Genomic DNA, 14,277 nt, shown 5'->3' on the forward strand with positions numbered 1-14,277 from the left:
TTTTGGTAGACAACACATACAAGACATATTGGCAGTACTCGAACCCTCAGTATATTTTTTTATTTTTCAGCAGAGCATCTCATTAAAAGCTTAATTTATTTACAATACTTATTTGCTTTTACTACTACAGTATTCAAAGGTACAAAGTAGCACAAACTATGCAAAACATAAATGTAACTAATGAACAAAATCCCTGAAGCCCATTACTAAATGCCCAGAATTCTTACCCCTCAAACAAACAAAAGCAATATTAAACAAATTAAGTATACACTATCTAAATAATTATAGATAGTAACAGCAAAAAATAATCAGAAAAAAAATAAAAATATACAAAAACCCAATTGGGACCAAAAGTAAAAATAAAATGTTTGAGTCTGATACATTCAAAATCTTTTCTTAGGGCTTGAAAGATACTATACATAAACAATCTGGTATCAAAATAGATTTCGGGTCAAGCAGCCCTACTTTTTATATACACCATGAATGTCTGACAAAACAGCCAGGCTTTTAATGCCTTGCTTAAAGGAGATACTCCTTAATGAATTTAATTTCTTCCCTAGAGAGCTTATTCCATAACCCAGCAGTGTAACAAAAGAAGAACCTATTCCATACCGTAGCTGATTTAGCTTCCTTTAAAGATGGAGCCTTCAGACGCATTTCATCTTGAGACCGCAAGGAGCGACCCGGCAGGTAATGATGTAATCTGTCTTTAAGATAGTGGGGTCCTTGACCCTGCAGAGCCTTAAAAATCAAACATACAAAACTTGAGATGTGCCTACCAGGCACTGGACAGCCAATGCAGATTTTTCAAATGTGGAAAGGGGAAGGGTTGTTGGGGAGGTGGGGGGTTTGATGTGCTCCTTCAGGCTACAACCTGTTAAAACCTTAGCAGCCACATTTTGGACTAGTTGCTAATGTCTTAATGAAATATAGGACTAGTAAAATATGAACCACCACCTATAAAATGTATCATAAAGTTGCCACCTATTTACAATATCATTTTTACTTTTTATGCAGTGTATTAATATTTTACATTCATACCATGGTAAATGGAGAAATTACTTACCTGATAATTTTGTTTTCCTTAGTGTAGACAGATGGGCTCAGGACCAATGGGGTGTGCTCCTGATAGCAATTGGAGAAGAATCAGATTTCAATCTGATGTCAGCCCTAGTACATATACCCCTGCAGGACGCCATGCTCTTCAGTTTTCTCTTCGAAAAGCAATTGTGGATATATGTGTGACTGAATAACTTGATTAACTTGGTTAACTTTGATTAACTTGAACTGGTTGATGTGGTTATAGCTGGAGACCACCAGTGCACTCAACCGTAGGTATGGGTGTCCTAATTAGAGGGAAGCTTGGCTTACCCGTGTTTGTCTTTTTCTCTGGGATTGTCACCAGCAGTGGGCGGGATGCTGAGTCCATCTGTCTATACTAAGGAAAACAAAATTATCAGGTAAGTAATTTCTGCATTTCCTAGCATATAGCAGATGGACTCAGGACCAATGGGATGTACAAAAGTTACTCCCAAACCGGGTGGGAGGCTGCTGTGGCCCACTCAGTGCTGCCCTTGCGAATGCTGTGTCCTCCCGAGCCTGAACATCCAGGCGGTAGAACCTAGAGAAGGTGTGCATGGAGGACCATGTCACTGCCCGACAGATCTCGGCACGTGACATCCACTTGGTTTCTGCCCAGGAAACTGCCTGGGCTCTAGTGGAATGGGCCTTGACTTGTAGAGGTGGCGGCTTGCCTGCCTCTACATAGGCCGCCTCGATTACTTCTTTGATCCAGCGAGCTATGGTTGCCCGCGAGGCTGCTTCCCCTTGTTTTTTCCCGCTGTGAAAGACGCATAGGTGGTCCGTCTTTCGTACGGATTCTGTCCTTTCCAGGTATCGGACTAGGAGTCTGCAGATGTTAAGGTGGCAAAAACAGCGAGATTCTTCAGAGTCCTTATGCTCGTCTGGCGATGGCAGCGAGATGGTTTGGTTTAGATGGAAGTGAGAAACCACTTTTGGGAGGAAAGGGGGAACCGTGCGTAGCTGTATGGATCCCGAGGAACGGTTCTCGACAGGACAGTGCTTGAAGTTCGGAGATGCGACGGGCCGAACAGACTGCCACTAGAAATGCAGTCTTCAATGTTAGTAATCGAGACAGACCGTGGATGGGTCTGAAGGCGGCTCCCGCTAGGAAGTCTAGGACTAGATTGAGATTCCAGAGGCACCAGCCACTTTAGGGGTGGTCGGATCTATTTGACCCCTTTCAGGAAGCGGGAAACGTCCGGGTGAGAGGCTAGGCTGCCTCCACCTTGGCTCTGTAGCATGCTAACGTGGCCACCTGCACCTTGATGGAGTTCAGACACCCCCCTTCTGTAAGCCATTCTGCAGGAATTCCAGAATCGTGGGAATATTGATTGTCCGTGGGAGGATGTCGCGGTCTTCACAACAGGCTTAGAATATTCTCCAAATCCTTACTTATGTTAGAGATGTGGGAAACTTGCGTGCTCGGAGCAGGGTGTCAATCATTGCCCCGAGTATCTGCTCTTCTTCAGGCGAGTCCTCTCAATGGCCAGTCCGTAAGAGAGAATAGAGTTGGGTCTTTGTGGAGGATCGGGCTTTGCTTGAGCAGGTCCCTGTGCAGAGGTAGGGGGAGAGAGCTCCCTGTCAGTAGCCTTCGCATGTCTTCGTACCACGGCCTTCTTGGCCAGTCCAGGGCCACTAGAAGTATTGGTCCCTTGTGGTGTTCTATCTTGCAGATGATGCTGCCCAGTAGCCTCCACGGAGGGAAGGCGTATAGCAGGGTTTCTTGCGGCCAGGCCTGGATGAGGGCATCAATCCCATGGGATTGTGGCTCTCGTCTGCGACTGAAGAAGTTGGGAATTTGTGTGTTGGACTGGGTTGCCAGGAGGTCCATGGCTGGTGTTCCCCAGCGTTTACTATCAACTGGAAGGCTGTGGCCGACAGCTTTCATTCCCCTGGGTCTAGACTTTCCCTGCTGAGGTAGTCTGCAGTGACGTTGTCTTTTCCTGCAATGTGGGCGGCTGAGATCTCTCGTAGGTTTGATTCCACCCACGCCATTAGGGGATCTATTTCCAGGGACACCTGGTGTCTCCTGGTTCCTCCCTGGCGGTTGAGGTAGGCCACTGTTGTGGTGTTGTCTGACATGACTAGTCTGACTGCCCGTGCTTTCAGCCGGTTGATGTTCAATTCCAATTCTTCCTTGTCCCATGGCGGGCAGTTCCTGGCAGTGGGATCCCCACCCTCGTAGGCTCGCATCCGTGGTGAGAAGGATCCAGGTCAGTGGGGATAGCCTTACTCCCTTGCTCAGATGGTCTTCTTGTAGCCACCATTGTAGCTGGGTTCAAACTTTCTCCGGGAGCTGGACGGAGTAGTTCTGGGACATCAGATTCCATCGTGACAGTACAGAACGCTATAGGGGCCGCATGTGAGCTCTTGCCCATGGAATCACTTCCAGTGTGAATGACATGAGGCCGAGGACTTGGAGGTAGTCCCACACCTTGGGGCGAAGGCTGCTTAACAGGTTTCGCAATTGGTTCATCAGTTTTGTTCTCCTTGTAGGCGTCAGAATGACCTTGTCTTGTCTAGTGTCAAACCAGACTCCCAGGTATTCCAGAGACTGGGAGGGCTGCAGACATTCTTGTTCATGATGACCACCCACCCCAGGTTCTCCAATAGAGTTTTGACTCTGGTTGTCGCCTGATGACTTTCCTCTGGGGATTTTGCCCTGATCAGCCAATCGTCCAGATACGAGTGTACGGGGATTCCTTCTTTCCTCAGCGTTGCAGCCACTACCACCATGATCTTGGTGAATGTTCGGGGTGCTGTGGCTAGCCCGAAGGGTAGTGCCCGGAACTGGTAGTGGTGGTCCAGGATCGCGAAGCGTAGAAAACGCTGATGCTCGTGGTGGACCAGGATGTGCAGGTAGGCTTCTGACAGGTCCAGGAATGTGAGGAATTCTCCCGGTTGTATCGCTCTTATGACTGAGCGTAGGTTTTCCATGCGGAAGCGAGGGACCCTCAGGTGGCAGTTGACTGACTTGAGGTCCAGGATGAGTTGGAACGTACCTTCTTTCTTGGGAACGATAAAATAGATGGAACAGTGCCCAGTATTTTGTTGATGTGTGGGCACCGGCGTTATGGCCTTTAAGGCCAGCAATTTGGTCAGCGTGTTTTCCACTGCCGTCCACTTGGAGGGGTCGTGGCAGGGAGATTTCACAAATTTGTCTGGAGGGATGTTGTGGACATCCAGATAATAACCCTCTCTAATGATAGTTAGTACCCACTTGTCCGAAGTTATCTTGAATCATCTTTGGTAGAATAGGGCAACCCTGTACCCTATGGCTTCTTCCTGTGGATGGGCCAGCTGATTTTCATTGCGGGGTGCGGCTGGGGCCTGGGCCAGAGCCGGCTCCCCTTTTGTTGTGCTTGTTCTGAAAGGACTGGCCCCTGCCTGTGGGGCGAGATGTTTGATATGTACTCTTGTACGGTTTGAAGCGCTGTAATCCCCCGCCCTTAGGTGTTTGGGGAGAGGGGCGCTGGCTTCTCTTGTTCTTGTCCGCCAGTAGCTGTGGTAGTGGGGATTTGCCCCATTTGTCAGCTAACTTCTCCAGTTCGCTTCCGAACAGGTTCCCTTAAAAGGCATTCTCGTGAGTCTAGTCTTGGACGTCGCGTCGGCTGACCAGCTTCGGAGCCAGAGTTGTCTTCTGGCTGCCACAACGGAGGATACGCCCCTGGCTGTGGTGCGTACCAGGTCGGAGGTCCCATCCGTGAGGAATGATGCTGCTGGTTCTAGTGCTTTGATGGGCATGGTGGCATTCCTGGTCTTAGATAAGCAGGCGTGTGTCACCACGGCACAGCAGGCCGCGATCTATAGTGACATAGCTGAAATGTCGAATGACTGAGGATGGATTTCAGAAGTCTGTCCTGGGCATCCTTGAGTGCCGCTCCTCCCTCGACTGGGATGGTAGTGCGCTTTGTGACTGCGCAGACCATGGCATCTACTTTGGGGAATGCCAGGAGATCTTTAGCAGCGGGGTCCAGGGGGTACATGGCTGCCAGGGTCCGCCCCCTTTGAACGTGGCCTTCAGAGACTCCCAATTCCAGGTCAATCAGCTGTTGGACTGCTTGTAGCAAAAGAAAATGGTGGGAGGCTTGGCGGAGTCCCTCTAGGAGGGGGTTCGTCTTAGGTTACCCTGTGGCACTTGTGCCTGCGATAGCAAGCTCTTTCAAGCTATGCGCCACGACGTCTGAAAGCTCGTCTTTGGCGAAGAACCACCTCATGGTTCGGTAAGGTTCTGTTCCTGGAGGGATCTTCTCCTTCCTCCAGGGAGTCTTGATCCTCATCCGAGGTGTCCGTGTCCCCAATGCTGGGGCTTTTGGGTGGGCGAGGCACTTCTCTGGGTTTAGAGGGTCCCCGGGATGTCAGGGTCCTCTGGGCTGTGTCATTGGGGGTGCCGGTTGCATGTGGACAAAGATATGTAGGCCTTTGAAGAATTCTACCCAGGAGAAAGATGTTGGGTCTAAATTGAGAGGCGCTGCATCCCCAGGGAGCCCCGTTTGAAGGAGGCTCCTGCTGGGGCTAGCAAGGTCCTGTGTACTTGTCTGTGGATCCAGATCCCAGTACTGGCTGAGGAGGACCTTGGGCTGGATCCTCAGAGCTTCCTCGCACAGTATACACAGGGCTGTGGCCTCTTCATGCTGCGCAGCACTAATGTGGCATGCTGGGCAGAGGCCCTGAGCCTAGAGCTTCTTGTCCGGTGGTGCCATGGCTCGTGTGCCTATGATTGCAGAAACCTCCAGTTTGTGCGTTCAAGACTAGGCCGGGAGGCTTAGTTGTACGCTCCGTGTGCGCCGGATTTGTGTGTTTAGGTCGAATGTGCACTCAAGAAGATGCGCGCGCGCCGCTGTGCACACAGGGTTTGCTTATGCGCCTGGCACAGTAAAGCATGTGGCTGTGTGCTCGGCACCCTCGTGCGCATCGCTGTGTGCACGGCACTTATGGGCGCGCCGGTGTGCGCACAAGAGATTTTGTGCGTTCGGCTCACCTCTGTGCGCATGGATCGAATCAGCCGACAGGGCGGCAATCAAGTGAAAATGGCGATGGCGACCACGCGAGCAATATGGCGACCATCTCGGAGGGTCTCCACGTGGGAGGACCCTTGTATCGGACCAGGGTCTAGCCTGGAAAAGGCTGATCAACCTAGTGGCACTGACGCCGGCTAGCGATATGTGCGGCTCTTCAAGCCTTGGAGACCGTAGACTTTTAGGAAGTTTTCTACCTTACCTTGTCTCGGCGTTTCCCAGTCTCGTTCCAGGCAGTCTCCGGCTGCGGAGGGAGAAGGAAAGTACCTTCACTGCCGCGCTCAAAGTTGCGCCCAATGTCGGGGGCTAAGTCCACGCCAGGAACCAGGTGCAGGACAGACACTTACCTCGGAGGGATCGTAGAAATCACCTCAGGAATTCTCAACTGGGGGAGGGACCCTTAGGTATCATCGCAGGAGAGCGGGGCTCGTCTATAGAGGTAAGATTTCTTTTTTTGGATTTCTTTGGTTAGAATACTCTTAATGCTGTGCAAGCGTGTAGAGAGTCCCGAACTGCTATGGAGACGGAAAAATACTGAAGAGTATGGCGTCCTGCAGGGGTATATGTACTAGAGCTGACGTCAGACTGAAATCTGATCTGTCTCCAACTGCGATCAGGAGCACACTATACCCCACTGGTTCTGAACCCATCTGCTACACACTGGGAAAGCAGAGTTGCTTACTTGTAACAGGTGTTCAAGGGCAGCAGAATGTCAGTCCTCACACATGGTTGACATCTAATGGAGCGCGGCATGGGAAATACTGTGTCAAACTGACTAAGCTTTACTGGGCATGCCCATGCATGCTATTATACCATGCATCCACATGGGATTCCTTCTGTCTCATAATTTAGCATTAATTTTTGGAGGAACCAACTCCAGTGGGAAGTGTGCAGGTTTTGTGAGGACTGCCATCCTCAGAAAACATTTGTTACAGGTAACTCAGCTTTCTCCAAGGATAAGCAGGATGGCAGTCCTCACACATGAGTAATCCCTAGCTACAAATCGCCTCCAACGAAAAAGGCCAACAAAACCTGTGCCAACAGGCAAAACAATATTTTGTTGGCAACAAGCCTTTTATGCATTTTATTCTTAACCTATTGGGGGCAGCCTGGAACAGAAACAAAAGACCCCAGGAAGAAAGAGTTCCACATCTCAAACAAGTTGCTGTCGTATCAACCATCCCTATCCAAACAATGAGATGCAAATGAGTGAAGGGAACTCCACATCACAGCTTTGCCATGGCTCAGCATATTTAACCCCTTCTGTGCTTAATTTGCTAGCCAATTAGTATGACAATAGCGATCCTAAGTTTATTGGTGTCAAAAGAAACAAAAATTTGGATGGACTTTCTCAAGATAATTCAAAGGTTTGCAGAATCAACCTCTCAACATCCAAGCGGTGGATGATAAGAGACCGGAGATTGGGATGGCCAACACACTTTAATCTTGAGTAATGAGATCTGGAGAAACCCCCAGCCTTCTCCTCCAAACCTTTTTTAAACTAGCTACATTAACTGCACTAACCACATTCTCTGGCAACAAATTCCAGAGCTTAATTGTGTATTGAGTGAAAAAGAATTTTCTCAGATTAGTTTTAATTTTGCTACTTACTAAATTCATGGAGTGCACCCTAGTCCTTATATTATCCAAAAGAGTAAATAACCAAGTCACATTTACCCGTTCTAGACCTCTCATGATTTTAAAGACCTCTATAATATACCCCCCCCCCCCTCAGCTGTCTCTTCTCCAAGCTGAACAACCCTAACCTCTTTAGCCTTTCCTCATTGGGGAGCTGTTCCATCCCCTTTATCATTTTGGTTTGCCCTTCTCTGTACCTTCTCCAGTGCAGCTATATCTTATTTGTGATGGGGCGACCAGAATTGTACACCATATCCAAGGTGCGGTCTTCACCAAGGAGCAATAGAGGCATACCATTTTCCATGTTATTCACCATTCCTTTTCAATTAATTCCTAACATGATTTGTTTTGACCGCCGGAGCACACTGAGCTGACAATTTCAACATATTATCCACTATGATGCCTAGATCTTTTTCCTGGGAGGTAGCTCCTAATATTGAACCTAACATCGTGTAACTACAGCATAGGTTATTTTTCCCTATATAAGAACATAAGAAATTGCCATGCTGGGTCAGACCAAGGGTCCATCAAAACCAGCATCCTGCTTCCAACAGAGGCCAAACCAGGTCACAAGAACCTGGCAATTACCCAAACACTAAGAAGATCCCATGCAACTGATGTAATTAATAGCAGTGGCTATTCCCTAACTAAACTTGATTAATATCCGTTAATGGTCTTCTCCTCCAAGAACTTATCCAAACCTTTTTTGAACCCAGCTACACTAACTGCACTAACCACATCCTCTGGCAACAAATTCCAGAGCTTTATTGTGCGTTGAGTGAAAAATAATTTTCTCCGATTAGTCTTAAATGTGCTACTTGCTCACTTTATGGAATGCCCCCTAGTTCTTCTATTATTCGAAAGTTTAAATAACCGAGTCACATCTACTCGTTCAAGACCTCTCATGATCTTAAAGACCTCCATCATATCCCCCCCTCAGCCGTCTCTTCTCCAAGCTGAACAGCCCTAACCTCTTCAATCTTTCCTCAAAGGGGAGCTGTTCCATCCCCTTTATCATTTTGGTTGCCCTTCTCTGTACCTTCTCCATCGCAACTATATCTTTTTTGAGATGCAGCGACCAGAATTGTGCATAGTATTCAAGGTGCGGTCTCACCATGGAGCGATATAGAGGCATTATGACATTTTCCGTTCTATTAACCATTCCATTCCTAATAATTCCTAACATTGTTTGCTTTTTTGACTACTGCAGCACACTGAGCCGATGATTTTAAGTGTTATCCACTATGATGCCTAGATCTTTTTCCTGGGTGGTAGATCCTAATATGGAACCTAACATCGTTTAACTACAGCAAGGGTTATTTTTCCCTATATGCATCACCTTGCACTTGTCCACATTAAATTTCATCTGCCATTTGGATGCCCAATCTTCCAGTCTCCTAAGATCCTCCTGTAATTTATCACAATCTGCTTGTGTTTTAACTACTCTGAAAAATTTTGTATCTGCAAATTTGATTTATTTTATTTATTTTTTTTTATACCAACGTTCATAAAAACATCACATCTGTGTTCAAACTGGTTAAATGCACAGTTAAAAGCATTTAAAAAGATAAAATAAAACAAGGTAAGAAATACATAAAATCCTTAAAAAGCACTATAATACATACAATACAAAATTCTGAAGGATATCTAAACTTAATAAAATAACATTCTGCAATAAAATTCTAAAAACGCATAAAGAAACTATATTTAAAAGAAGGCTTGCTGGAATAACCAAGTTTTGATTCCTTTCTTGAAGATTTTGGTATTTGCTTCAAGTCTTAAATCCTCACATATTCCTTTCCAGATCATTTATAAATATATTGAAAAGCACCAGTCCAAGTACAGATCCCCGAGGCACCCCACTGTTTTCCCTTTTCCACTGAGAATTGACCATTTAATCCTAATCTGTTTCCTGTCTTTTAACCAGTTTCAATCCATAAAAGTTGGACCTTCCTGTTCCAGGGAGAAGCCAATAGATCCACCACTGGAATTCCCCAGAGGCGGGGAAATAGTTTTCTACCCAGATTCAGAGATCACTTGTGTGGTTGGACAGTCTGTATGCTAGTATTTTCTCCACTCCAGCCAGGTAAGTGGATCTGAGAACCATCCCCAGAGAGATGACCTAGCTCCACAGCTGAAAGTCTCCTGACAAAGAAGGTAAATCCTGTACCTCCCTGCTTGTTGATGTAATACATCAACACTTGGTTGTCCATCTGCACAAGGATAACTGTTGGATAGCCGATCTCTGAAAGCCTTTGGAGTGGACAGAAGTGCCCAGAGTTCCAGATAGTTTTATCTTCTGTGACTTTTCTGGGGCAGATCATGAGTCCTGGGTGCAGAGTATCTACATGAGCTCCCCAACCCAGAGTGGACGCATCTGTTGTGAGGACAATTTGGATTGGAGAAATCTGGAAAGGGATTTTGCATTTGTCAAATCTAGGAGCTTTCTGGACACAATGGACTGCATCCATATTTATGAGAGCCACAAAGAAGGCATTCTCCCACATCCTCATCTGCACCTCCTGAAGGATCTCAGGTATTGGGACTGAATCTCCTCAGGGGGCTCCACGACATGGAGGATATCTAATATTGTGATCCTGGACTCTTCCTCAGTCTGCAACTTATATAAAATGGCTATCATTTTCCTCACAAAACTGGTGAAAGAGGTCCTCAGGTGAGGACTTCCATCTGTCTGGTGGAGGGGGGGTCAAAGGGGAGACCTATAAACATTGTCTCTTTAGAGACATCTGCAGTCATAACTGTATCCCCACAAATACTGAGAGCCTGAGTCACTATGGCTGGCAGATGAGGATTCTCTTGGGGCTCTGTCCTCAGACTGGTGCAGCTGTTTGGGCCTGGACCCCGAGGAACTTCAAAATTTTGGGGGAACGTCTTTCAAGGAGCTGGAGATCAGCAGCAGGCCGGCAGCCATCGACCCCGGGCATAGATACATCGCCGGTGTGCAGGCGAAGGGAATCAAGCTGCAACTCAAGGATTGTCTCTGCTGGTCTTTGTGTCATTGATTCTTTGGTACTAAGGCCTTGCAACACCTTCTCCAAGTTTTGCTGAATCTTTTCCTCCAGTTTCTCCTCGAAAATTGCAGATACCAACAGCACCTGGTAGGCAGGAAGAGTGAGCACAATCTTTGAAACAGAGGTGGAACAGACACCAGACCGATGAAGACTGTTTGTGCATCCCTGGCATGTCTAGAGGATAAGTTCTCCTCGTTGCAAGACTTATGGGGGTTCTCAGCTGAAATTGGGCTGCCCCACTACTAGCATAAATCGATGGAGACAGATTCTGATGCTTCTTTGGCTTCCCTTCATGCTCGGCATGAAACTTCCTTCATGCAGAGATCAAACAGACTAAATCCTAAGACGTCTTTAAATGGAAAGAGTCAGGCGATGGTCTCTGGGTTCCGTACTAGCTAGTGATGTTGAGGGAACCAATGGTCCCTTTGATGCAGATGGCTCTCCTGTCAGTACAACTCCAAGGATCCTTCGATGTCAATGCTGATAGATCGGTCTTCTGGTGCCCGGGCATTCCATGAGATCCAATCAGGACCGCCATTCTTTTGGGATTTCCAGACACTTGTGGCACTCATGGACATCATGTGATGTCCCCAAGCACAGGACATATCTATCATGGGGATCCGTGATAGACATGGTTCTGCTGCATTGAGGATGCTACTGGAATCCAGTAGACTTGGAGTAAAATAAAATGGACTCAAAATCAAACAGGATGGCAATGGCGGGTCAATGGCCAGCAGGCACCAAGGACCCTACTGTCGCAGGGAACGAACGTGAAAGGAAACAAAGAACTGTTGAAAAACCTCACTTAGGGCACCTGAGGGATGAGACCACAGGGCCCATTGTTTTTGCTCAGATCAGGCTGTCCATCATTCACAAAAAAAGCTCAGAAGAGAAGGCAAGAACTGTGACCAATGGGCTCTACGGAAAGAGAGTGAAGGGACCTCATGTGCACGTGCGGTATACAGCATGAATGAGCATGCCCAGTGAGACTCAGTCAAAGCTCTGGAATCTGACAGTTTTTCCTTGCCAGGCTCCATCAGATGACATCACCTATGTGTGCGGACTGCCATCCTGCTTGTCCTCAGAGAAAGAATTTAAAACTACCTAGTCACCCCATACATACACTCTCAGGGACAGATTTTCCTTAAATTATTTCAAAGTAATCACACTTCCATATCCACATTGGCAGATTGAAAAGAGAAATCCTTTTGTATTTGTCTGTCCACTGGAAGATAAGCTCTGGTTTGTGTCGTATTCAGATAGGCGCCTATGAATTGTAGTAGTTGCGTTGGTTGCAGGTGAGATTTTTGGAAATTGATCACTAACCCCAACTATTGTAGACATTGTAGGATCTGGTGGAGTTGTTGCAAGAGCAGCTCTCGAGTCGGGGCTACAATGAGCCAATCGTCCAGGTAAGGAAAGATAGTTATTCCCTGCTGTCTGAGATGAGCCACCACCACTACCATGCACTTGGTGAACACACTGGGTGCAGCTGATAACCCAAAGGGGAGTACCTTGTATTTGTAGTGTTGATGCTTGTACCGAAAGCATAGGTAACGCCAAAAGGAGGGGGTGGATTGGAATGTGAGTATACGCATCCTTCAGGTCGATTGAACACATCCAGTCGTTGGGTTGCAGTAGTGGTAGAATTGATTTCAAGGATACCATCTTGAATTTTTCTTTGTTCAGGAATTTGTTGAGTTCCCGAAGATCTAGAATGGGTCGTAGGCCACCCGACTTCTTGGGAATCAGGAAATAAGGGGAGTAAAAGCCCATGTTTCGATGATTCTGCGATAGAAGTGCGATGGCCTTCTGTTTGCATAAGTTGGAGATCTCGTGTTCGAGTTGTATTTGGTTTCTCGTGCTCTGTGTGTTGGACAATTGGGGCAATTTTGGTTTTCTCCGAAATTGAAGACGGTATCCCTGGTGCACAATATCCAATACCCACTGGTCGGATGTTATTTGTTCCCAAACTGGAAGGCACGCTTGAATCCTCCCCAGTGGCGTTACGGGATGTGATGGTGGCTTGAAGCTCAAAAAGACTGTCGCTTTAGGTGCGGTAGTTTGCTGCTGACTTTGTTGGCGCGGTGTACGCGGTTTCCCTCTACAAGGTACATGTGATTGTTGTTGGTGCGTTTGTGGTCTCTGATATGGTGGATATGACTGAGGACGGAAACCGTGGTACGACCTATAAAGCCTGCGCCCATATGATTGTCTTCGAGTATACGGGTAGAATCTTTTAGAGGACGGATAGGCCAGTTGTGATTGCAAAGACTGGACGGCTATCGCCTCTTCTTTTAGTTTACCCACTGTTTCTTGTAGCTTTGTACCAAACAGGTTATCCCCTGTGCATGGGAGATTGGTCAGTTCATCGTGGACGTCTTCCCTTATACAGCTAGAGCGTAGCCACGCTGTTCTACGTGCTGCTATGATCGTCGCCAATGCTCTGGACGATGTCTCCATGCCCTCGTATACGGATCGGAGATGCCTGGTGCACTCTTCCATGTCATGTAAGGTCTGTTGTGGTTGATTCCCTGTCGTTGATAGTAATCCTTTTGTTGCTTGGATGCATTCATACATGTATTGCACCATGTAGAACTGATGATGCATAATCCTCGCACTGAGCATTGCATTTTGATAGATCTTATGTCCCACTTCATCCAGGTATTTGTTTTCCTTGGTGGGCGTGTAGGTTGCATGGAGCTTAGGTTTCTTAAATCGCTGCATCGCAGACTCCACTACTACCGATTCGTGAGGGAGTTGTGGGAGCGCGTATGGTGTATCTTTCTTGATACGGAATTTTGTGTCTGACTTCCAGGAAACCGCTTGTAATGACTGAGGTGTTTCCCAAGACTTTAGAAGCAGGCAAAGTAAATCATGTGGAGGTAGGGTGGTGGGTTCCCCCGGGACATCGAAGATCTTCAAGAGTCCTAGGGTTTCCGATCTGGGGTCAGGTTCCTTTTGAACCTGCAATTGCAGGATATTCCCCATCTTTTCCAGAAACCTGGGATATGATAGGTCCTCCGGTGGGGAATATGGTTCTTGTGACAACTCCGGTGTGTCTGATGGAAAGCCAGTTGATGAGGATGGTGATCGAGAAGGGGAGTGAGCGTCTTCCAGAGTGTCTGGGTGTGTAGGTGAGGGAAGCGGAGTTAGTTCTCTCGGGGAGGACAGCGGTTCACTTCTTGGGTCCCTCGGAGGTGTATTGGTAGGGTCGATAAGTGAATCTGGAGTTGATTTGCCTAATGTAAACGAAGCTTCCAGTGTTTCATAAAAACCAGCCAATGACTGATATAACTGCCAAAAAGCGTCTTTTGTTGCCTGAGGCATGGTAGGTTTTTCCTTCTCCTGTGACCCAAGTGTCCCAATTGGTCGGGATGTATCTTCCTGTGCCTCCGAGGGGCTTGTAGATGACCTGGACACCTGCGATGAGGTAAGGCAGATAGGCGATTGCTGGAGTCTCGACTTATGGTGCAACACTAATGAGGATCTAGAGGTATAAGGAC

At 47.3% G+C, this 14,277-nt stretch overlaps 1 protein-coding gene across 4 annotated transcripts in view; it reads right to left on the minus strand.

Moving 5' to 3' along the window:
- YTHDC1 (YTH domain containing 1) overlaps positions 1–14,277 on the minus strand; it is a 177,565-nt gene that overhangs the window by 1,410 nt on the left and 161,878 nt on the right. For all 4 annotated transcript variants that reach the window (XM_029600717.1, XM_029600702.1, XM_029600709.1 and 1 more), the window contains one exon: positions 613–741. In XM_029600717.1, the coding sequence (XP_029456577.1) occupies positions 613–741 (129 nt within the window). The remainder of the gene's footprint in view (positions 1–612; positions 742–14,277) is intronic.

The sequence above is a fragment of the Rhinatrema bivittatum genome, chromosome 1 (assembly GCF_901001135.1).
Source record: "Rhinatrema bivittatum chromosome 1, aRhiBiv1.1, whole genome shotgun sequence".
NCBI classification, from domain to species: domain Eukaryota; kingdom Metazoa; phylum Chordata; class Amphibia; order Gymnophiona; family Rhinatrematidae; genus Rhinatrema; species Rhinatrema bivittatum.